The sequence below is a fragment of the Melanotaenia boesemani genome, chromosome 17 (genome assembly GCF_017639745.1).
Source record: "Melanotaenia boesemani isolate fMelBoe1 chromosome 17, fMelBoe1.pri, whole genome shotgun sequence".
In the NCBI taxonomy this organism is placed as follows: domain Eukaryota; kingdom Metazoa; phylum Chordata; class Actinopteri; order Atheriniformes; family Melanotaeniidae; genus Melanotaenia; species Melanotaenia boesemani.
In genome coordinates, this window is record NC_055698.1 from 12,478,999 (window position 1) to 12,504,894 (window position 25,896).

At 39.3% G+C, this 25,896-nt stretch overlaps 2 protein-coding genes across 6 annotated transcripts; one reads left to right on the forward strand and one right to left on the reverse strand.

The window, feature by feature from the left end:
- The first annotated feature begins 300 nt into the window (after positions 1 to 300).
- Positions 301 to 3,661, forward strand: tril (TLR4 interactor with leucine-rich repeats). Its single transcript, XM_041967260.1, has one exon. It carries the CDS (start codon positions 567 to 569, stop codon positions 3,024 to 3,026), a length of 2,460 nt encoding a protein of 819 aa, XP_041823194.1. The 5' UTR covers positions 301 to 566; the 3' UTR covers positions 3,027 to 3,661.
- A 1,404-nt stretch (positions 3,662 to 5,065) lies between these two features.
- creb5a (cAMP responsive element binding protein 5a) lies at positions 5,066 to 20,628 on the reverse strand. 5 transcript variants are annotated; one of them, XM_041967262.1, is made up of 10 exons: positions 20,544 to 20,628; positions 18,092 to 18,158; positions 17,697 to 17,790; positions 16,401 to 16,495; positions 15,675 to 15,934; positions 11,285 to 11,411; positions 6,915 to 7,295; positions 6,551 to 6,811; positions 6,353 to 6,461; positions 5,066 to 5,605 (listed from the first exon to the last, which is right to left on the reverse strand). In XM_041967262.1, the coding sequence occupies exons 2-10, from the start codon at positions 18,143 to 18,145 to the stop codon at positions 5,469 to 5,471; spliced, it is 1,518 nt and encodes a 505-aa protein (XP_041823196.1). In that variant the 5' UTR covers positions 18,146 to 18,158; positions 20,544 to 20,628; the 3' UTR covers positions 5,066 to 5,468. The 5 variants fall into 5 exon arrangements, with proteins under 5 accessions (XP_041823196.1, XP_041823197.1, XP_041823198.1 ...); XM_041967263.1 differs by having other exon boundaries at positions 20,548 to 20,595; XM_041967264.1 differs by having other exon boundaries at positions 17,697 to 17,837; positions 20,544 to 20,561.
- Positions 20,629 to 25,896: the final 5,268 nt, after the last annotated feature.

Below are 25,896 nucleotides of genomic sequence, written 5' to 3' on the forward strand. Positions count from 1 at the left end.
GGATTTCTTCCTGTCTGCTTTGTCCATACTAGGGACCAGATCCAGATCTCAGACCCCCGTGGGCTGCGGGGGGGCGCACAAAACTCGGTCACAAGGTTTCTCAGTCTCCCTCCCCATCGACCATTGGTCGTGTGCGTTTGATTACCTGCGTGCACGCGCAAAGTTCTGAATCTCGTGCTTCAAGGACTGTGCACATCTGGTTCTGGCAGGGTCGCAGAGTTGCAGGGGAGGGACTTTTCAGTGTGTGTGTGTGTGTGTGTGTGTGTGTGTGTGATCGAGCTCAGCGCCTGAACTCTGTAATTCGCTGCAGATGACCAGTTTTGGGGGGGTGGAGGCTTGACTTGAGCGCTTCCACAGACCGTGCCAGAGCGCGCTGTACTAATTGATTTGCTGTGTAGATGATGCAGCTCAGCCATGAGGTGTACGTGAAGCGCAGGACGCTTTTGGAGGCAACAAGTGAATAATGAAGGAGTCGGTCTGCAGGATGACAGAGGAAACGGGTGACTGCACCTGAACGCAAAGCGAATGCTGCATCTGTCTCTGGCTGTGCCAGCCGCGCTGTGGGAATGGATACTAGCAGTTTCTTGGTTGGGATATGCTTTTTTCTGCTGTCGCTCAGCGGGTTTCCATCTCCTTCACTGGCGACGGACTTCTGCCCCGAGCCCTGTGACTGTCAGCATGCGCAGCACCTCATGTGCACCAACCGCGGGTTGCGCACTATACCCAAATCCGCCGCGCGGGTGTCTGATGATACACTGGTCTTCAGCCTCGGGGGTAATTTCATCGCCAACATCTCTGTCTTCGATTTCACACGGTACATTAATCTTGTAAGGCTCAATTTACAGTACAATCAAATTGCAAATATTCACCCAAAAGCTTTTGAGAAACTTTCCAAGCTGGAGGAGCTGTATTTGGGACATAATCTTTTAACAGCTGTACCTGCTGGCACTTTGCAGCCACTAAAGAAATTAACTATTCTTTATGGAAATAACAACGCCATTAAGAAAATCACACCAGAGCTCTTTTCCAACTTGGATAGTCTTGTTAAATTGCGCCTAGATGGCAATGCAATTGAAGTTTTGCAGGACTCTGTTTTTAAAAGTTTGACAAGTCTACATTATCTCCATCTGGAATACAACAAAGTGCAGCACATACATAGAAATGCCTTCTCCAAACTGACTAGCCTGCGCTTTTTAAATCTGGCCCACAACAAACAGGGAGCCGTGCGCAGTGCCCTCACTTTTTCTCAACTCAGAGCTCTGACAACTTTGCTATTGTCTGACAATGAAATCCAATACATTGAAAACCATGTCTTCCAAAACCTGAAAAAGCTCTCCAAGCTCTCCCTTAGCAACAACAGAATCTCTCGTTTGGGGAGTGACACTTTGAAGGGACTGTCAAGCCTCAGAGAACTTCTAGTCGATGGCAATGAGTTGGTAGAAATCCGCGCTGGTCTTCTTGACCCTCTGGAGCATGTGGAAGAGCTGGACTTCAGCCGAAACCGAATCTCCAATGTGGACTCTTTGGCCTTTTCCAGACTTAAATACCTGAAGGTGCTTAAGCTTAAGAACAACTTTCTCACCAGCCTGTCAGGTGACATTTTTGCCCTCAACAATGTGCTTTATGACCTGGATCTCCAAGGCAACAACTGGACATGTGATTGCCGTCTGGAGGAACTGAAGAGATGGATGACTGCTGCACATTCTCAGGGAAAACTGTTGACGGTATTTGTACAGTGTCATTACCCGGCAAGTCTTAGGGGGAAATATCTGGACTATGTGAATAGCTCCCAGCTGCAACCCCTCGGGAACTGGAGCCATTTTTGTAAGAACGGAGCCGGGCCTGAAGAGAGCCGTTCAGGGGGTGTAGTAGTCAAGGTGGAGGCGGTCAGAGGTGTGCTAAATGCAAAAGATGGAGGGAGGAGAGGTGAAAACACTCTGGAAACGGGTGAGAGAAACAAATCAGAAGTGGAAGAAAGGGAAAACTTGAGACGAGAAAGGATGAATGAGACAATGATGAGGAGAGAAGAAGAAAAAAGGAAAAGAGAGGGACAGGAAGAAGTGGGCGTCCAGGGAGACCAGGGGGGTCCAGAGGTTGTAGAATCCTCTATCCTAAAAGGAAAGAAACCAAAGAGGGAGTCACGACCTGCTGCAGAGGCAGCTGGGAGACGTGCCAAAGGGAGACGCAGGTCGAATGTTATTTCCAAAGCTGATTCATCAACCACTTCCACATCGAGTCATATGATAGACATCAGACACAGTACCAGTTCTCCTGCCCAGGCAGGAGGAAAATTTGATCTTCTGAGATCAGATCGGGATGAGGCTCTACCTGTAATCACAGATCCATGCTTGTTTAACCGCCATTTCATCACTAATGTGTCAGTGGATCAAGTTACATCCAGTACTGTCACTGTATATTGGACCACAAGGGATCATCATCCCTACACACCAAGACCAAAACCAGGCCTAGACGAAGTCCACTATCGGGTTCTGTTTGACAGATTTGGAACCCCCGATCGTTTCCCTCGCTACGTTTATGCCCGTGGAGCAGCTCGGTCTGTAACCCTTCGAGAACTCAGCTCAGGAGTCACCTACATGGTCTGCGTGGAAGGAGTGGTTGGTGGATCCGTGTGTCAAGTTGCACCCCGTGACCACTGTGCAGGACTGGTCACCCTTCCTGATGGGCTGAGCCATGGAGTTTTGTTGACCTCTGACCTCCAGCTGGTAACCATAGCAACCCTGGCAGGGAACGCCATTCTGCTGCTTGTCATTGGTGGAATCTGGCTGGGACGGAGCCTGAAGAAGAGGTTGCAGAGGAGGAAGTCGGCCGTCCACGTGCGTCACATGTACTCCACCAGGAGACCATTTCGCCCCACCATGGCGACTGCCTCGGTGTCCACAGACTTCACCAGCTACCAGAGCAGTCGACCAACACGACTTACGCCACTAGAAGAAGGAGACCTCATTGAGTTTCCCTGCGATCGCTTTTTGGACACCTGCAGTGTTCGCAGAGATAGTGACCTGTAGAAAGCTCTCAACTAACTCAGACCTAAAAATATTGACACTGTACAGCATAGAAACATGTACACTTGCTTATGGTTTCAGTCTTTGCTCTTCTCAGCAGACACGCTGCAGCATCACACTATAAACATTGAGTTTCTTCACAGCTGAAAACAAACTCATTTAACTGTCTGCAGAACAGTTAAACTCATGTGGTTCTATCCAGACTTAAGAGGAAATCCAGTTGCTCTGACTTCCCCTTCCTGCTTTGTGCCTTTCCTCTTTCATTTCCTTGCACCTGCAAGTGCCTCTAAATGCTGTGAGCTCAAGTGTGCACATATGAATGTTGTACCACTGATTTCAACGATGGTGCTAATACTGAATTCACAGACATTATATTGTCTCATTTTTGTACAAAATGTAACAATGGCTGCTGGATGGCAGATAAAAAACAATTGTGTATTTGTTTTATTTTTTTTTTGGTACCACAACTATTACTTTTTACACTTTTATATGGAGTTTTGTATAATTTTGTATTACACAAAAAAGTAAAATTCCCAAGAATGTGACTAATTTTCATTTCAGTGTTTGTTGATCATTTAATTGTGGAAGAGATGTTGCTGTTTCTATGGCTGCTGAGTTAAAAGTATGTTTCCAGGGATACCAGGAAGTAGCTTATTAGATGATATGTGAAATACTAAGTCGGGGTAGGCAAAATTGGTCCCAGAGAGCCGCAGTCCTGCAGGTTTTCAGGGTTTACCTGTTTCGACACACCTGATTCAAATGAACGAGTCAGAACTTGATAAGCTTTTGGATCCATTTAATTTAAATCAGGTGTGTTGGAGCAGGGAAACACAGAAAACCTGCAGGACTGAGGCTCGCCTGAACTTGCCTCTGTACTAGGTATTCACAAAATAATTAGATTAAAATAAATGAATAAAAAAAAACTGAACTCAACTATGTTTTATCTTCATAAGTTCAGCATGAAATGTTGAACTTATAAGCATTAAACATATTAATTTAAAGGAATTCCCCACAGGGGGATGAATAAAGTATGAAATGTCTCATTTAGGCTATCTGTCCATCTTTACCACAGTACCAGTATCAAAATGGCCCTATTTGTTCCATTTTAAAATATAGAGAACTAAACACAGTGTGAGGTTGTTGGGACTGTTGTGTGCTTGTCATCAGGATGTCTGGTAATGGTTAAGCAGCCCCTTTGTTTGAGTCAACAGGGTGGAGTGTCTCCCTACAACATTTAGTTGAAATACTAATATGCAAAAACACTGCCACATACACAGACATGCATACACACAAGCTATATATATCATCAGTTCATCTGACATGTCAAATATTAAAGCCAAGTCAGAGCAATAGTTAGTATTCTGCCTGGATAATTAGTAACAGTTTAGAAAAATGACATAATTTATATAAATGAATTAAATTTAAATAAAAGAGGAAAGGTCACTTTAAATGTTTTGCATTTTATAGTGAGAAATCTACATGTCTGTGTTATTTATTTATTTTTTGTAAAACATCAGTCAGACTCTCCTTCACTGGTTAGCCACCACTGACAAAAGTAGACACTAGATGGCAGAGTAGACCACACTGTCTGTGCAGGGCCAACCTGACAACCATAGTCTCATGAAACAGAGAAAAGTGGTCAACGTCCTAAAAACAAAATCACATTAACATACCAGAATAAGTCTTTATTTAAGCATTAGATTTACAGCGATTGTCCACATCTTTACAGTACAAAAAGTGTAATTAAGTGTAAAGTAGTTGACAGGGTTTTAGACATGAAGTGCAATTTATAGTACTTTGGTGACTCAATCCTGTTGTGTTACAAAAAAAGGTGCCTTACAGGAAATACTGTACAATCATCTTTTGAATGGCTTTTCCAACACAGATGTAGATTAGACTGACTTCTATTTACAAGACAACAAACTTTCTAAAATCAAAATATAATTTTGCTTTGAACTTTTTATTTAAACAAAAAAATAAAAATAAAAACAAATACCGTTGTATTGTTTATTGCAAGCTGCCTTTGCTTGAAATAAAAGGCATCAGGTTTGCAAAAACAGCTGCTCAGTTAGAAATAAAAACTAAAATATGAGCTTTGTTTTTTTTTTTCTTTTTTTTTTAGAAAATTAGTGCAAGATTTGAGAGCAAACGATGTTTAAAAAATAAAAATGTAATGTGACTGTGTGTGTGGATAGGCAATAGGTCACAGGTGAGAAACAAGCATTTTCTGCATGAACATAGGATCCAGTTGCCGTGTTACAATCACATTTTTTTTAAACAAGGTTCAAAGAAAGTTTCATTTTTGCACATGATATGGAAAATTCTACCCCTGGTCTTTGCTCCAACCAGAAAACCTGATAAAAATGTTGAAAAACACCTCAGTGCTTAAGTGGATTAATAAATTCCTCCTAAATCCAGTTTAGCATCTCATCTAAACGTAGAAGGCTAGTTTCCAGGTGGGGGGATGTGCCCGGTGTCGCCTCCAGCTGTTGAGGAGGTGGAAATGCTGTTGTGTTGGATGGCTTGGAGATGAGACCCAGAACCTGCAGGGGTGGGACTTCCTCCTGGGCTCACCCCTGCAGCTGGACACAGAGACAGCTGTCAAAGTCACTGACAAAGTGGCGGAATGTCCACAGTTGGAGTGAGCCTTGCCATCACTTCATTGTTGCACATATAAGTGATGAATAAAAACTCATTGGAGTTCAGAGTAAATGAAAATATCTTTTTTTTTATTTGACATTTTAATACTGTACAAACAGGTAAAAAGATAATAGAAACATATGAATATAGGATATAGCAATACTGCATCCCTCTTTGTTCACTGATGCTTTTGAAGCACAGCATCTTTTTTAAGGCCAAAAGGCAAAGTATTTATTTTTTTCTTTTGCTTTTACTACTTTACATAACAATCAAAGTTAATGTGAGCATTAACCCTAACCTGCCTGGAGTGCAAGATGTTTAAGATTTAATACGTTAAAGTAGTATGACAAATTATGGGTAACATTCCTTTAAATGGAAAGTTGATAGTGCAGTGCTTTTCCTTGATTGGCTCTCCTTAGGAATCAAAGTGCATTGCTTTATTTGGAGTCTGTGGGGTAAAAAGCAGTTAGGTTTGGTTTAGTTGCGCTATGTAAGACATCATTTAAGGTCTCTCTGTGTGTAGAAATGTGCTTAAAACTATGGACTACATGTAACCAAGTAATATTTTCAAATGTGCAAATATAAGGAAGAGTGAACCTAAATTATATCCTCAACAGTTGCTGAGGATGTATCAGAAAAGTTATTGAGCTTAATAAACATAAGTGAGGGGTTTATGGGGTTTTACTCACTGGGGTACACCTGTGCCTCTCTCTGCCGTGCTGTGACAGGACAGTCCTTGTGGGTGAGCAGAATCTGCTTCAGCTGACCCACCTCTGACTTCAGTGACGTCACCTCATTCTGGGAACACAAAGATAGATGATGCTAAGTGTCTTTCTGTCTACTTTGTGTGAATGTGAGTAATCGTCTACATACGGAGAGCATCCCACCTGTAGTTGCAGGTTTGTGTGTGTCAGCTCTTCGGCTTTCTTCTCCAGCGATGACACCCACAGTTTCCTCTTCTGCCGGCAACGGGTGGCTGCCGCCCGGTTACGTTCAAGAAACTTCTGCCTTCGCTCATCCGGATCCTGCTCTGATGTCCTTCTGCGACGGTTGCCACCTCCCATGGCCCCTCCTCCACCACTGCTACAGCTTCCACTTGCTTGTACTGCATGCTGAGAGGGCTGCATCTGTTGTGCAACTGGCGATAACTGCAACAAAAAGGAAAAAAAAAATAAATAAAATTATATCAAAATAGGTAAAAATTGAGCAACTTTGCTGAGCCTGAAAGCATCATTTTAATACAAACAGCACCTGTGCTGGAGCTGACAGTGGAGGTGCTGGTGGTGAGCTCTGGTGCAAGCGTGAAGGCGGTGATTGGTGAGCTTGAGCATGTGGTACATTCCCTGACTGATGAAGCTGGTGGCTTTGGGTGCTTCCCAGATGTTGTGGAGGCGGAGCATGGCATCGCTGTTGGTAGGTAAGTGGCATTCCTGGAAGTTGTGGAGGATGAGGAGGATTATGATGATGTTGATGATGATGATGGGGTTGGGGATGGTGCTGTTGTAGTGGAGGTGCTTGGTGGTGCTGTGACATCATCTCCATCATGTGACCCATGGAGGTCACAGGGTTGTTGATGGGGACCATTCCTGTGTGGTGCTGTTGGTAATGATGTCCCATTGTCTGTTTGGCTCTCTGAGGGGGAAAAAAAAGAAATGGCCTTCCTCAACAACTGCTTCTTTCCTTGTTGTAAAGACAGAATGATGCAATACATCTTATAAGGATGAAGATAGAGTGTACAGGTGTCAGATTGTGTACAGATATACAGCGTACAGGTATATAAATTTGGTCTACTAACACCAGATAGTTGCAACCAGATATTTTTCTGTGGTTTAACATGCCTCTCTCTGAGTGGATGTTGTATGCTTGTTAATATAGGGGTAAGAATACTATAGATGTTGCCAACTACAGAGTTGTAAAAGTGTAATAAAAAGTTCTTAACTAAAGTCCTGACCAAATATAGCTTTATGCACATTGATACATTGACACACTGATACCGGTTTTCCAAAAGGCTTACAGCCATATAGAAATGTTCGGATATGTTGTAGCATTTTTCTTTCCAAATATGAAAATACATACATATCTCATGAGAGGTTTACAGTTATTTAACATTTTAACTAAATTTGAAAGTAATAACTCTATACATGATTCTACAAAAAGGATTGGCCTACACAATAAATTTGAGAAGAAAGTGATTGTGTGTATGGCACAGTCATTCTCTTGAACTGTCCTAGCAAAGATAATGCAAAGTAATTTCCTAAGTACAAAATATGCTATAGGTAGGTGTCAAAAATTGATGCTCGGTAGCTTATCTGACATACACGTGAGTCTGTGGGGATAACTGTCATTTATTGGGGGATGCAAGCTTGAAGATTAACATGTCAAAATGTTGTCTTCTTAGTTTTTCTAAATTAGCGAATATTTGTTTTATTAGTTTCCAGTTTTTGTGCACTGCACTTGTATTTGTAGAGTTCAATGAGATGCATTTAGTGAACCACAAATATTGGTGTGTTTTTTTTCCAAATGTTATCTTGACAACAGAATGGTAAAGAAAATTAGCATGCAGCTAGCAATCAGGGCTAGCATTAGTCAACTGCTTAGCACCTACGCTTTGGGCTCTTCTAGCTTAAACAAAAGAAACAACAAAAACAAGCAAACAAATAAAAAAAATCTAGCTGTTACTGTCATCGTGGTCTACATGGTTTTATATAACTTTGCTTCCACAGGCATTTGCAGTGAAGCTTAGTGACAATTCATGAAAATCTCAAAACATGTAGATGGCTGCATATTTTTGTTTTGTTTTTAAATGGCACAGGACTTGTCAACTTAGTTATTAAGACAACAGAGCTTAAGTTGTCGTGAAATGATCTATATTTATATCTAAAAAAAACCCAGTAGTTTAGGAAACCAAACTTTATTGAATTGAAAGTTAAATGTCAAAATCAAAGAAAAAATAAAACAACTCAATGTTGTTTCTGCTCGCTTGCAAACAACATTATTAGTTTAATTAGTTTAATTACTAACTCACAAACTCATGTGAGAGTATGTGTAAATGTGTTGAAATAGTTATAGAAGGCTGTATAAAGATCTTATAATTATAAAAGATATTTCCCATCACTTGTGGCAGTTAGCTTAACTGCTATCACCAGCTAATTATTGGCTGTGTATTAAATATGAGCCATCTGGCCCCTCCAGGGTAAGTAGATGCTTTCCATATTATCCTACCTCTCTCTAATGTCTGAAAATTAAAAGTACATCAGCTCTCACAAAAAATTCCCCACTGTAGTCCATCATTGCAGTTTTGTCCTAACAATCTACAACAGTAAAGACAACTGTTGATAAGAGGGATAATGTGTTCCAATAAAAATGCTGCCATCTGCAGCTTGATACCTTCACACTTTATCATTCCCGTATATCATCTGACTAAACTGACTGTGCGAGCTAAATTAAAACTCATCTCACCTTTCTCCCACACTCAGCGAGAGAGGGAGAGGTCATGTTTGGAGCATGACATCACCCTCCTAACTCCCTATCCCTGGCAATATTGCTATTTGCTTGTTACACAATATTTCTTTAAGAGAAGAAGCAGATTTTCTCTTGCTCTCTCTCTTTCTCACTCTGTCTCTCTTTGCCATTCAGCGATGAAAAAAAGGGAGTACATTTAGTGGTTGCCAAGGATGAGGTCATTGGGCTGTCTTGTGCCAGCTTTACCAGCCAGCCAGTCAAACACACATGCGCAGCCACACACACAAAGCAGGACGGGACACGAGTGTTTCAGCTCTGTTTACTACATAGAAACACCCTGATGCTGGCTCTGCTGATTACATCATAGCTCTCCTTGGCCTAGATGACACACCACGTTGATATTTCTGTCTGGAGGGATCAGTGAATGAAGACACAAAACTGTACATGAGACATTGATCCACTTGTCAAATGTTTACTTTTCCACTTGAGCTGAGTGCGGCCTTACTGCACAGCAGAGGCATGTTAATACACCTCCTGTGGATTTAAAGGAGCAGGGTCCCATTTCACACATTAGAAATGCATACCACCTGATAACACTAAATTAGAATTAAACAGTGCACTGTAGATGCAGAATAAGTCTGACTGTGCTACATCTGTGCTTGTGATTACTTGTATGAGGAGAAGTTTGAGTTAGGACATTTGTGGAAAATGGATTTTAGTTGGGACACATGGTTTACAATTATAAATAATTTAGTTAGGGTAAGATTGGCATTTAGTTGTGATAGTGAAAGTAAGGGACTTGATAATGCACTATATCAGTTAAGTGCCCTCATATAAAGTGTATGAAGAGTGGTTAAGTTCTGAACAAGGGAAAAGAATGGCTCTGCAATCTAAAACTACTTTTCAGTTGCCACTCTAAATACAAGCTCTGCTACAAGGAGCCATAACCTTTGTGAAAGAAAGAGTGGATGCAAGGCGGGTTCACAGTTTTCTCTTTGAAGTTGCTTTTGATAGCACAAACCTATTTAACAATTCATTCAACATGCACCTTAAAGGGGAAAATGCAAAATTCATAAGATAAGTGATTGAGAGCAAGCTGGCACAAGGAAAATAAAACAACCAACACAATCATCCAGAGCATGTAGACTCTGACGTCCTGTGGCCCACAGCTCTGCAGATGTGTGCATTAAACAGTCAAGTTACGCTCTCCCGAAATTATCATTGTGAATAAACACACAGGGTGTTTGGGTGACAAGCAATGTGGTTTAAATCTTTTCCTTATACATATAAGACACAAAGAGAAATCTATAAACACAACTAAAAATAAAATAAAATAAAAATAGTTTTGCATTTTGGGAAATACATATTTTATACATTAGTTAGCTTAAATGTTAGCTACATTAGTAGCTACATAATATAATCAAAATGCAAAAATAAGCTAAACAAAGGTTTAGTTTGCTGCCTGTTAGTTGTGTTAAGCCACAAAACTGGTAATTGTAATGTGTGAAATATGTATATTACTTAACTTTGGTTGTTGGTGGGTGAAATGTGCCATCTTTGGACAAAGGTAGGCTAGCTTTACCGCTAGCTTTACATTTACTGCACTACTGTAAGAGTGGTATCAATCCTCTTCTCTAACGCTGCTGGAAAGCAAGCAGCTACATGGTCTAAAATATCAGATTTTCTTCTTTCTTTTCTTTTTTATTTTTGACAGCTGACTGTCAGCTTAAGCAAAAATAAACTGACAATGAGGTATTGGTCACTAACTGGAGGGAACAGCAGGAGGGATTGTGAATAGGGACTTGTATGCTCATTGCATCTGTTTCTATCTATCTAAAAAAAAAAGTAATAATAATAATAATATATATATATATATATATATATATATATATATATATATATATATATATATATATACATATATATATATATATGCATTAATTTTTAGTATCCAGAGTAACCAGTGAGGCCCAGGTGAATCCATCTAGATTCAGACACTTCTGATTAATTCATCCACAAGTGTAAAGAGAATTTTCCTGTCAACAATATTTTTAACTCTGGGACTCTTAGGTCAGTATACTTCCATCTATAAATCATAAAATGTTCGTCTGTGAAGGTGTGTAAGCCTGAGCATGATAATTGCTGCCTACCATACTTACAGTCATGTGTTGAGCAGATGCCCCTTGCATAGCTGGGTCTGGCAGGGTGCCAGGTAAGGAGGCTGGCAGCGGTTGTCTGTGTCTGTTCCGCATGTGGAGGAGGCAGGACAGCGCCCCGGGAACCGGCCTGTGGTCAGGTACAGAGAAAGAAAATAACATGTCAAACCAGAGCTGTCCATGGCTTAAATTTCACTAATCCTGGTTCAAAGGGAGGTGTGAGCTAAAACATTTATAGCTGAGTCCCAATGGCACATGGAGGTGACACCGTGATAGAATAAGTAAAAAAAAAAAAAAAAAGGAGAATACGAAAAAAAAAAAAGAATAAGAAAAAAGTTAATATGGGTAGTGTCAAGAGATGAGTAAACGATGAGCAATAAAGAAGCTGATTTTGTTGTTGTTAAATGCTCCTGTGGGTGGTGTATAGTTTACCTGGCATAACAGCCGACCCATAAATGCAGCTAGACCAGGTTTAATCCAGTAAAACTATAAAAGGACATTAGAGCCCACACTATGTTAAAAATATAACAAAGTAAAACATAATCGTGTATGAAACAGACATCATACAAATACCATCGACATGTTATCTCAGCAAGAGGAAAAGGCCGTGTTACTGACGGATAGCCAAATCATTACAGTAAATGTCCTCAAATTTATTAATATGTTAGTTAGGCTTAGAGAAATATTTATTATTTAAAGTGGTAATTATTTAATGGTTATGTCCAAAAAGACAGAGTGTGTGAAGGTGATTAAAGACAGAGGCCTTAATTTCACAAGGTTACTGTTTGTTTCATAACGCAGACAGTCTGGAGCCAAAGCAGTAATAACAGTAATAACAGTAATAACAGTCTGTAACACATTTAACTGATTGTAGATAAACAACTTAATTAAATTACATTGTTGTATAAGATAAAATAGCATAGATATGAAAAAGTTTTGTTTACTAGGAAATAAACAAGTTTTGCCAAATGAAGATGTAGGCCTGCCATTCAGTTGGTCAGAATAAATTTGGTCCCAGGCCAAATTTAGTTGCCAATCCCTGCCCTAAATCACCTATTGGTGAAGAGGGATGCAAATTATGCAGCCTTTTTCATGTCTTTTAAACTTTCAAATTAATATCTTTCAGCGGGAGGTTCTCTTCATGTGTCCAGAGCCTTCTATATGTTTTTGCTGGCAGGGAGGCACGCATCAGTCAATAAACCAGCAGAATGAGATTTTATTGAGTATGTTTTGAAAATGTTTGTTTTAAAAATTTTTATATTTAATATCATTTTTTAAAATGAACAATGTTAATCAATTAATGTGTTAACGTGATAATAATGTGTTAATGGGCCCAGCCCTAAATATAATACAAGTAAAAAAAATTTAGGAAATCATTGCTTGTTTCAGCAAAGTAATGACACAGCGCCATAAAGAAATGGCTCAAGGTACTGGCCTGCCTGTAAGAAAAAATTGTTACCCACTTAAAATGTTTTGCCCATTAGGAAATTAATACACTGACATGGAAAAATGTAACATCCTAAATCATTTTTCAAAAATGGAAAAATTGGAAAACAACAGTTTCCAAACACTTACAAAATGTCATTCATAAGTTCAATTTCCCCTATACTGACAAGAAGTATGGACAAGATTTTAGTCTTTGACAAAACTGTTCACAACTTCTACACATTTTAAATGGACACTTATGCCTTATTTGATTTTTTTTCTTTTCTTTTCAGAAACATGACCTTAGTGAAAGATACTGAGTCTGAAATCTTACTTAGATATTTACAATGAAATAAAAAATACAACATTTCTGCCTGAAAAAAACTTATTATTTTGAAGAAAATGTGAGTATTAACTTGAAATAAACATCAGCATATCATTCTAGATGCTCATTGTAACTAGTTTTTACAGAGGAAGCAGTTGAGTAGACGTGTTATTCCACCTGCAGTGTAGCAGAAGTTTGAACTGAAGCAATGACAATGGAAAGGATTATGTGTTGATAAAGACAAAAGAAATGTGTGGAAAGGGGGCAGCTTGTGAGGGAGGAAAGAAGCTAATGGATCACAGTAGGAGATGCAGAGATCCGGGGTGCCATGTGCTGACCTAACCGTTCTCGAACTCGGTCAGTCAAACAATGTTGGCCTCCGTGGTCACACTGAGGTCATCTGCAATGACGTCATTACTGAATCGGGGAGTTTGCGACCTCATTAACATACAACAAAATACAGACAAACCAAAACAGCATTTCCTAACGTAACCACAACAGCTCTGCTAGGCCAGCTGCCAGACACTTAGAGAAAAGGTTGCTGTGGAAACTAGTGGTAAACATGATAGGAAACAGTCAGATTGCTGAATCCTTCGTTCGTTTAGTAACACATAGCAGCTTTCACTGACTAATAAACTGTCTGAATTCAGCTGGCATTGATTTATTGTACCGTAATCGACTGTCAGACACTCTCCCACTGTCTTGTTGTGGCCTGCCTGGGTCTGGACAGATGTTTGGAGCTTATTATGTCACTGACATACTTCTGGCACCTTGACTCATCTAATCATCTACAGGGTTGTGACAAACACTTTGTTTATGTGCAGTGTGTTGGAAGCAGATATTACCCATAAGCCAGTTGATAGGAGGTTAAAAGGCTTATTCTCAATTGTGAGACTGTCATTGGAAATGAAAGAATGCTGGAGGGCACTGGTGTCCAAACGATTAAGACACATATCAGAATAGCCCACACTGATATGTGCCTTACAGTGCCCTGTCTCCCTAATATTAGCTAAACTACAAACCATATCATGATGTAATGGGGCTGCTTGATTCCAGCATTATTTTAATAAATACAATTACAGTATAATTATATAGATTCATTTTATATTGTAAAAAAAACAAAAAAACATTGAAGTATTCCTAGTTGACAATGTTTCTTAAAAAAAAGAAGAAAGTAGAAAATAATATGGTTTTGACTGTAGGCAGTAACATAAGTAAATTTAATTTAATTCAATTTTAATTTTATTATACTTTTTAAATCCCAGCTAGGAAATTCATTCTCTGCTTTTAACCCATCCTAGCTGTACTAGGAGCAGTGGGCTGCCAGGCCCAGAATCTGGCGCCCAGAGAGCGGGTTAAGAATCTTGCTCAGGGACCCTCAGTAGATCACCGGGTTCCTCCAGGTCCAAAAGTACTGTAAGTCAAATTATTTTTCATTTACTGTTAACTATTAAATAATTTAAACTTTTTTTTCAGAATCTTGGGTTATTTGGAAAATATAGAAAGTCCCACAGTAATTAGAAAATAACAATAAAATGAAAAATGTTTTTATAATAAGAAAAAACTTAAACCAAATAATGAGTTCAAAATTTGATATATGAAACTACCAGTGCAAAAAATAAATGAAAAAAATAGACTTAAGTTTACTAAAGGAACTTTACTACATTGGCCAAATAGTTGGAGTTGGTGCAAATGGGATTAAATGTTTTTTTTTTCTTTTGAATGCTAAATAAAGTGGAAATAGATTTAAAATGAAAATAGAGATGCAAAACAGATTTATTGCAGTTGAACTTAACTTTATTTACAAATGCTGGTTATGCAATCTATTTTAAACAACGGTGTTCATTTTTAAGATCCTGTGTTTACATTCACATTATTGACATGCAAATGTAACCTCAGGCACTCTTTAGTTTGACATGGCAAAAATAGAACAAAAATAACTATATTTTGCAAATCCAACAGCATGGCTTGACATAAATCACTGTGTTACACTGACTCTACAGTTTACATATGAGTATATATTTATATATATGTGTGTGTGTGTGTGTAAAAATAATTAAAAAATTCAGAGAAAACAGTGTCTACTGAGTTTCACAAATCCTTAGCCAAACTGCCAGAAAGAGTGGGAGCAGCTGTTGGGAGCCAGTCAGATGAAAGACAGGAACTCCTCTAATCTGTCAGTTGAAATGGGTGATAACCAGGGAGCCATGGAAGCTGTCCAGGCATTAACAGACACCAGTCTGGTTCTGAGTTTTTACAGACATAACAGAGGAAGTATTTGGGGGTTGGGGTAGATATAGGCAGTGGGACAGACTGGGCATTTTTGTAGCTCACCATTTCTACTTTCTTCCTTTAATAAATTGTAGTTACATTTTTTCCATCCTTCCATTAAGTTCAATAATAAAATGATCAATTATGCAGGAGAAAATGCCAATCTCAGCTCGACAGAATGAGTTATAATACTATGTCTAAAACAAGAAAAGAGAAGGAAGATAGAATAGAAATTCAAAGAAAATGTGTATTCAAATGAGACACTATGTAATACTACATGAGTGAAGTAATGAAGCAAATAATGTATATGTTTATATGTATATGTATATGTATATGTATATGTATTTGTTTATGTATCCAAGCTATACTCACCCTGAATGTGTTAGAGTGGAAGGAGCCTGAGTGATGACTGATCCAGACTGGGAGGAGGAGGAGGACAAAGCTTGCTGGGCAGCCAGGCTGCAGCTGGGTGCCATCATGGAGCCATGACTCTGGGGATGATGCAGCGCTGGCTGGGGATGATGTAGTGCTGGCTGGGGATGTGGGTGCTGAGGCTGGGGTGGGTGTTGGAGCTGAAGCTGGGGTTTGAGATGGTGCTGGTTTACACAAGACGGTCCATTGTGAGAAAATGTCTGTAAAGAGAAGCAGGAACAACAAACAACTGGAAACTTTTTCCAAAACTTGTAGGGTAGGATTTGATTACAATTGCACGTGCACAGCGTGCGTATTATGATATGCGATTAAGGTGACCGCTGTGTGTAGGTGTGAGCATGCCTGTATTTGTTTGGTTGCTTTTGTGTTTGATGACTGGCTGTTTAATTTACAGGGTAGAACACGATCGCCTGGTGTATCTTTCCTGCTGCAGGTCAGATATCTGCAGTTGTCTAATTGAGTCTGATTGCTTTCATCGGCCTCGCAAACAAATGTCACTCAAAATGCAAACACGACAGACCTCACAAGCAAATTCTTAGGAGCAATAACTCACACAACTGCATTGTGTCCTAAATATTACTTAGAGCACCTTTAAGCTTAACCCCAAAATGCTGCTTAAAGCATAGAAAGAAAGTTTAAGTTGTGTATTGTGTTGTGTACATTTACCTGTTTGTTGTTGTCCTCTGGTGTTTGAAGAAACTCTATCTCCTTGAACAGATCTTCACAATTCTGCAAAAACCTCGTTGGTGTTGGGGTCTGGTCTGAAAACATTACACAAAAGTGGAAATAAAGAAGACAGGCAGACAAAAAAAATGTAAACATTAAAAATTCCCACAATAACCTGTCTTGTTTCAGTCTATTTGCTGTCTAAATCAACTATGGTCCAGGTTGTAATGCAAAGAAGAGAGACAAGTCTCTCAGCCATGCTCTCTGATAACATCAGTCTGTCTCCCTGAGCCGTCTAAACATGCAGGGGTCAGAGGTCAGCTGGGCCCTTTGTTTTGACATGAGATTTCCTGCAGGAGGTGAGACAGGCTGCAGGACAGGGACATGGGGGGAGAGAGACCCAGCGGGAGAGTCTGCAGAGGTCAGATCTCACACTGATGTTTCCATCCAGACAGACAGCTGTTTCTATAGTTACATACACTTTTGTATGACAGCATTTTGACTGTGGGACTATGTAGTTGGTGGGACAGAGTTACTGATAAGTTTTTATGGATTTAAAGGATTTTATGAAAATGTTGCATTCTGACATATTATTTCAGCCTTCCATTTAAGCCAAATTGCCAAGCTAAATAACAGCATTTGCTTTGAGAAATTGTTTTCATTAATTTGTGTTTTATATATATTTATATTTCTTTTGACATGAGACTGGGCTTATTTGCTAAATAATCAACTAACCAAATCAAACACGGATGCACATTAACTGTAGGTTTTGTGCCAGGTGAGCAGAAGTACATAGAAATTTCTCTACACGCTTTTACCCAATGTCAAGATTCAAGATTGAGGGAATCGCCGTATAACGCTGGATTGGATTGCAAAATTTCAGCTGTATTATACTGTATGTATTGTAGCACTAAAAAAAAAACAATGAAATTAATACATGCACATCTTCCCCATGTTTTTAAAAATCAAAGTGCATCTTCATGTTTGGCTCATCTGATGGAGTATCCTGTACATGCTGGAACATTAGCTGCTTTGTTTCACAGCATAGGCTACCTGAAGGAAGGAAGACTGTATCAAGGTTATCTGATTTCATACTGTACAACATATCGCCATTTTTTTTTAGCAAGCACTGATCCTGAGTGGGGGTCAGCAAACACACATGTGCAGACTGGGCTGAGTAGCAAAGGAGAACCATGCAAGCTAAAAACTCAAAGAAAACTGTAGAAAGTAGATACACAGACTCCAGAAAATGTTCTTTGTGAGATGAAGCTGCTTTGTCTTCTGTGCAGGCCTCACCTGTAAAAGTTGTATCCGTCTTTATGGAGGGAAACTTGAGGGTCATCTCATGCTTGTGTCTGTGGATGATCAGATGCTCCTCCAGCTGGAAGCGCTGCAGCACACCGACAGAGGGAGAAATATATGAAGATATTCGTGCAGCTGTGTGACACATGGGATGAGTTGTTAAGGTAAATCAGCTGATGCCTCTTAGCTGACTAAACAGTCACAACATTCTTAGTCTGTTCAGTATTTCAGAGAACTTCGCTCATAAACAAGATAAATGAATGACATCAGATGTTATAACTATACATATTGTGTCAAAAGTCATATTATTTCAATATTCAAGCTTCTAATTCCTCAAACAGGTAATTATTGCATTTCATATAGTGTAAGTTGTGCTGTATCCAACTGACCTGAGAGCAGCCAGGGGCGCCGCACACATAAGGCCTGTCCTGTTTGTCATTCATGTCATACACAGGCCTACACAAACAGAAGAAGTAAGTACAATGTTTTAACTTGCATTCTCGTCACAGCAACAGAGTAGTTTCTCTCCGATCCCAGCTGAGTCGAGCTCATTCAGCATTCAGCTTTCAGCCTGCAGTTCTCTGCCTTATATTTGAATTTGCTCAGACAATGCATGATAACTCACATGCCATGCCTTGAGTGTGGAAGCTGTAATGAGATAGTTGCCACAGATGATGGATGTTTCACTCTGAGACACAACATCATCTCGAGGAAAATGATCCCTCTTGTGTCAGCGGGAATGCAAAAGTCTTGTGAGAGCATTGCTGTTTGTTTTACCAAGTCAAGTATTAAGTCATAATACACACGATCAGTTTGTTTTTTATCCAGCCTTTCATTATCTAATACTGATAACTTTTAAGAGCTAGAAAGGCATCAGAGGATTACAGTATCATGATCTAGTTTTCCTGGTTGTTGTGTAGTGAAGTGCTCAGTGTAGTGCAATTGTTTCAGCCTGCAATTAGGCTTTCATCGGGACACAGTTAATAATATGAGTGTGATGAAAGGATGAATTCTCATCGGGTCTTGTATCAAGTCATCACAGGATAAAAATACCACTCAAATGCTGGACAGAGAACAATAATAAACCAGCTTGTAGTTCTAAGCCAGGCTCAATGCAGTCAGCTCGGCTCTGAAAATATTAAACCACTGATGAAGAGTTCAGCCAATGCTGAAGAGAACCTTAAGCTCCCTGACCTCAAGGGTTCCTCCTAAGCTGAAAGCTAAGACACACAGGACAAAAAAGTGGCTACTTCTTTGACTTTATATTCTCACATTCCCATGGAGGAAAACAGGAGGTAGAAATATTACTACTGTGATGTTAGGTGGAGATTATGCTTGTGAGAAGTGTTTGCACACTCGCTCTTGAACCTTTGGTTTGCATGAGCAGAGAAAGTGTGGTGAAAAGGGCAGCAAAGTGGGTCCTGATGTTATGGGAAAGAGTGAGAAGTGAAGAGAGGGTAGTCAGGAAAGAAAGGGGGGGAAACAGTATATGCTTCCATAAGAAATGGAAAGATTGTGCATGTGTGTGAGGGGTAGAGGTGGGCGGGGGGTTGAGGCCAAGGGGCGGGTGCAGAGCATAAGGGTGATGGAGAGGGGAATGGAGAGGGCAAGAGAGAGAAAGAGGGAGAGAGAAGGAGGAGGGCATGATGAATGGAAGAGAGGCAGCAGAGGGAGGGCTGCACTTCAGGGCCTACACTCCTGACAGGTTTCAACCTGCCTCAGCCCCCATTTTCCAACCCCTGGCAAGTAGAGGTGACTTCATGGGTGTGTACGTGTATGTGTTACAAAACAAAACAAATAAGCAAGTGTACACAAGGTCCCAGTTACAGATGCCCAGGCACATGGAAAAAAAGACAAAAAGCCTTACTTTGTCAGTTAAAAGACTAAAAGGCATCACGACTGCACAGTTTTATGTACTACTATTTACACAAATAATGCCTTTATTGCAATATAATCACATAATCTGTCATTTTTATAGAAAAATTTAATTTTGAAATGCATTTTTTTAAGACTTTTACATTGACAGTCTCCATTAAGTAGGCCTAGTGCTTGTATGAGATTAGCAGACTCAGCAGATTTCCAGAAAACCTTCTGTCAGAGTGGTTACATCAATGGACAATGACGTCATCCTTTAGGCATAAATCCTACATACAACAGACCAGACATGCTGCGAATTTAAGATGGATTAACATTTCTTCTAAAGTTGCTCACTATTGTTTTTTTTATCCACTTTAAAGCAACAAAACAACTCTTTTCCTGCTTCTTCTCGTCTTTGACAATGAATCAGCATATAACTGTTTTGCCCTTCAACCATCATCAACATCCAGCCTCCTTAAAGTGTAAACTTCAGTTACTTACTGTTTCTCAAAGTTTCCATATATGACGGTGGACTCATGGTAACAGCACCGAATTGGGCCGAGCGGGCATGGAGTTGATTCAGGTCAAATTACGCAGCATTCTGAACGGAAGCCTAAATCCTCCGGCAGGCGTGCGGTCAGTTGCAAGTGCGCGTCCCAAGACAAGACCGTGACCCGGTGCTTCTCTCTTCCCCACCGCGCGAGCAACCTGTTCAACTCATAAACAAGCCCGGCACAGCTGTACGGAGAGTGCTGTCACACCCCCCAAATAGACACGAGCGCTCTACCCGTCCACTTGATGACGAGACTTTACCGGTACAACCAGCCTAAAAAGTTCTACCGGTAACTTTTAGAGCTTGAAAAAAGTAAATGAATGCCAAAAAATTAAACAAATAGGGAGTTTCCGCAGACAACTTTCAGATTTTGCGGAGAGCGGTTGCGACGGAGTTTAAAGTTTTGTGAATGAAAGTAAACGGAGGCTTACCTACAAGTGGAGAGGGACGAGCGGCGCTCCAGAGAGGAACCACGTTGGACTGGAGCGCGATTACAATACGTTCTATTTACAGAAGCATTACATCACCCTCACGGTGACGTCACGTGGGATTCCTAAACTTCTAAATCATTGCGGTCCCGTACGGAGAGAGGAATAGAGGAGGGGGGCGGGGTTATGACAGCGGCCGGCAGCGGGACGGGACGGGACAGCAACGTGGTAGCAAATAGACCCAGACTGACAGACAAACCGAATCAGACACACCAACAGCAACGTGACACGGGGCTGAACGATTGGGCAGATGAGTGTTTTTTCTTCTTCTTTTTTAAAAGGTTTATTCTCCCTACTTTGAATAGGCGATTTCTTAAATTAATTAAATTAAATTATTAGGAAACTCGCTCTCTCTCTCTCTCTCTCTCTCTCTCTCTATATATATATATATATATATAGTGTCCTAATGTCTTTACTCATTATTATTATTAATATTATTTTTTATTATTATTTTTAGTAGTATTATTATTGTTGTTATTTCTCTCTGGGATTAATAAAGTATTTTTAATTTCATTTCATTATCAGCCTCAACTTCGTCCATCCGTCCATCCATCCATCCATCTATCCATCCATCCATTTAGCAGGTGAGAGGCAGGGTACACCCTGGACAGGTCACCAGTCAATTGCAGGGCCAACACAGAAAGAGACAAGCAACCACTCATGCTCACATTCACTCCTAGGGAGAATATATAATGACTAATTAACCTAACATGAATGTACACATGGGGAGAACATGCAAACTCCACACAGAAAGGCCACAGAAACAAATAAATTTATGAAAAACATAATTAGGCCATTGTCTTTAAAATAGGCTACTCTCATCGACAGCATTGCTAAGAGCAAACATAAAAAAAACTTTTGGTATCTATCTATCTATCTATCTATCTATCTATCTATCTATCTATCTATCTATCTATCTATCTATCTATCTATATATATATATATATATATATATATATATATATATATATATATATATATATATACATGTGTGTGTTGGATATGTTACTAAGAGGAAATAATAGTCATTATTTCTTAAAAAAAAAAACTGTGAAAAATTATGAATTCCCAATTGGCAAATGACAACATCAAACAAGAAGTGTTGTGGTTATCAACATCAACATAAGCAAAACCTCTAAAAAATGCTTATGCCATGTTTGGTTTTGCTTTCCGGTCCTCCTGACGGACTGGAGCTGAGCAGAGGGGTATGGCCGTGTTGTGGTTCTAGCACAAAATAAAACCAAACCCCCATTACTCATCATCCACCAATCACCTTACGCATGCAAATCCCAGCTGCCATGGCAACAAGATGAAACAGGAAGTTGTCATGATGTCACTGTGTTTTGAGTTCATCCCCCGTGTGGATGTGATGTGAATCACAGAGTTTTGTTTTTAGAGGAGATAAGGGATGTTGTACAGCATGTGTACGTGCACGAGGGGAGTGCACAGTCACACTCAAATGTCTATGACGGCAGCCAGGAAGTCTCTGGCTGGTGCCTTGAAGCAGACAATGCCACTGAGATTACAACTACCTCTATAACTCAGGGGCTATACCAGCCATTACCATCTGGCATCTTCAGCTCGGTATGGCTTTTAACAACCAGTCTGGGAGCTTTAGAAAGCTGCCCGCTCAGAGCCTGATGTCACCCTAACTGTAAAAATATGCTGTTTCATGTCAAAGGTCAGACAAACCTACTGACATCATTAACTACAGCTATACTATGGCTGTATCACACACTTGGCAAGACTACCATGTGATTTTCTGCATATTTATTCTTGTAAAACTTGAAGAAAATAACAGGAACCAGACACTTTCAACACATTTGGCGTTTCCAGTGCTCTCTTTATGTAATACAATGATCTGATTTAAAATTTCCCTCAGCTCTGCCTCTACATGCATGGCACCTTCAGAGCAGACTGCTTGCATTGGGTGTGTGTTTGTTGTGATTTTTGCTTGCTTCACGCTACATAGCTTGCGTTTAAATGCAGTTCTGAGTTCATCATCCCACTTGTTGGACTGTCTGTCTATATCCGAATGAAGCAGATGTACAGGATAATCCAAGTTTAAAACCCCAAACTGTAACAGTGTGTCCCACCTACTGACCTCAGATCAGATGATGTCATGCACCATGAACTTTTCACCGTGTCTCGCGTGCATTCGGCAACACATGTGACCACTTCTCATTTGCGCAACAGTGTCGGCAACTGCGTCACTGTTACAGATTCGATGTGCCATGTGTGTGTAATGAGTGTGTTTATGTTGAGTGTGTGTCTTCATGTTAGTGTGTAAGAGAGAACATCTGTGTTAGGTTGATGAAGTCACTGAATTTCTATACACTACATGTGTTAAATACTGTTCTTTCTGGTGATGTCATGTTGTTGGGTGTGTGTATGCATGTTATGGTTGTTATACTATTGAATTGTTGTGTCTTTTATATTTTGTATGTGTGTTACTGGATCTCACAGGGCTGCACAGAAAAAGAGCGTTACCAGATCTTAAAGTTGTTCATTGAAGTCACCAGCCGCTGGTTTATGGCAGATTGTTTTAACGCTTGATTTAACAAGTCCAACACAAGCCAGCCGGTTCTAGTTGGACAACCCCAAAGTTTTAAGGACATTCTCCTCTCTCTGGGAGCCACATGCATACACGTACACACACATTTAAAAGCTGCACAGTTCTCTCTGTGCAATTTAGCCATTATAGGTAACATGAATCAGTAAGTTTTATGGGTAAAACGGATTCTGTTGTCAAAGTGTTATGTGAGTTCTTTCACTTTTGTTTCAAAACGTTTGCTTTCAAGCACTGACTTGTTTGAGAAATATATAAAATATTGTTTCCAGGCATTTACATGGCATTTATTAAGTAAGTTCCATTAAAGTTAGATAACATGGGGAGGGATGTTTTGACATGACAGATTTCAAGCAAATGAAGCAATTCACAAGGATTTCATATGCAACAAAATACCGTAATGTGCAAAAGTCTTGAACTGCCCATTATTTTATTATTTATGTCAGGAAAAAAGGAAATAGTTGGAGGGATTTTTTTTAATGTATGCAAACAAAAATGGAAAAACATTATAAATGGGAGGAACAGAGTTAGCAAAAATTCTAATTAACTTTAAAGTCATTATTTATTCATCAACACAGCCAGAGCCATATTACACAAGTTTCTCCAGGTTTCTTGAAGGACTTTCTAAAGCTCTTCTTTGGATCTTGACTTTTCCTCTGTCCTCAGTCAGTTTGATCCCACATTGTTTCAGTGGTGTTGAGAAGAGAGGAGAGGAATAGTCACTCCATAAGACCTGTTGCAATGGATTTTCAGCAGATGTATTAACTGAAGGACCAGATGCATCCCTCTGGTTCTGTGTCAGGTCTTTTTTTTCTTGTTTCTTAAGGACATCGATGATAGACCATTTTCCTCAGCTGTAGGTAGCTTTACAGGCCTGCCACATCTTCTTATGTCTTCCATCAATCCAGTTTCCTCACATTTCTGCTGCACACCATTCTAAGATATGCCAAGTTTTCAGCTTTTTGATGCAAGTTTTACAACCAATAAATAGTATTTGTGCAAAAACACTATTTAATACTTGTCAAACTTGGTACATTTAATATATGTGAGGGATGAAATGGGAACAAATTTTGAGATTGTGTGTCAGGCACCTAGTAACAAAGAGCCCACAAAGTTGCCCGTTATATCTGGACACAACATTGGTGTTTAGACATGGTGTCTTTTTCTGTTTTTGAATTATTAATTTGCCCCACGACCCTGTATTGGAATAAGTGGATGCAGACATTGGATGGATGCTTTATAAGTCTGTATTAAGTTGCTTATCAAACAACAGTTTTACAAGGTATGTTAAAAAGCTTACAAAAGATTACAGAAGTGTTGTGACAAAAACTAAATACAGAATCCTTTTTACCACCATGAAAAAAAGAAGAATAAAGATACTCAGTGCCTATCCTGTCCATGTCTTTTTATTGCAGGACTATGATACTGCTCATCCTGACTCTGTGCTTCTGTTCACTTAAAGCTCAGTTCCCCCACCAGATATTTATTCACATAATATCTACATGACAGCTCAGGTCTATTAAAGGCCCTAAAGGGACTCTCATTTAATGTTTTATTACAGGCTGATGCACAAGTGAAGCATCAACTGTAAAACAAAACTGCATTTTACTGCCTCAGAGAGGTAATCAACATCAAGCAGATTTTGAGTCTAACATATACTTTCAGAATTAGTATTTTTATTGTTTTTCTTTTGATTTTGGCAGCCTTTTGTTGCTATATGAATTCAAATTATAATTTTGATGAGTAGTAGTATAAAAAAAAGATGTTTCTAATGTAATTTTTAAAGGCCTATTAAATGTTCTTTTTATGTATTGTATGTTCAAAACAGAACAATACATATGTGCATCATATTACACCATTTTTGTTGCATTGTCATGCAATTCCAAAATATATTTGCAACTATCATCAGCCACAATACATTTGAAAAGAGCTGTAATTAGATTAGAACTACACCATCAAGGATAATGTGATCACACTATGTGGCCATATTTTAAAGATGTAATCAAACACTCATTAAGAAAAAACAATACAGCTCACATTTAGATCTTGCAACCAGGAGGATTTTCTTTAAACTAAACTGATCTGATCAACTGTAAATGTGATCTGCACTATAAAATTACATTAAAAGTAAATTTAATGAAAAGATAATGAAGTTTTATAGCTTAATAGTTTCACTGAAATTGGAGGATTGGCATTTTGATTAAGTACTCCTGCATTGAAGCAGATGAGTCTCCCGTTGGTTTTTTTCCCTGATATGCACCAAAAGTTTTTATTTTTTATTTTTATTTTTTTTTATTGGATATATACTATTAACCATGACATATCATGTTCACAGAATACCCACACTTTTGAAGGGATATCAGTTGATTAATTGTAGTTAACTCAAATTATTTTTCTTAAACTGAAGCTATTCTGAGATGCTTAAAAAAAGCTAATTTTTTGGTTTTATCTCCTCTTTTTATTTATTATTCTTATAAACTACAACATTCTCAATATTTGATTGCTCCAGATCTGTGATTTAAAATGTATTCCTCTTCAAATGAGAAATAGGACAACATCAACAACATAAAGACAAATGAGATTATCAAATGTTTTCCAGACTCCATGTATGGAAGCTGCAGCATAATATATCTAAATATGCTCAGACTAGACTGATTTTGATGCGATCAGTGATTCAGAACGAGGTCTGACTCCAACAGGTAGGAAAACCGTGACGTCGACAGCCAC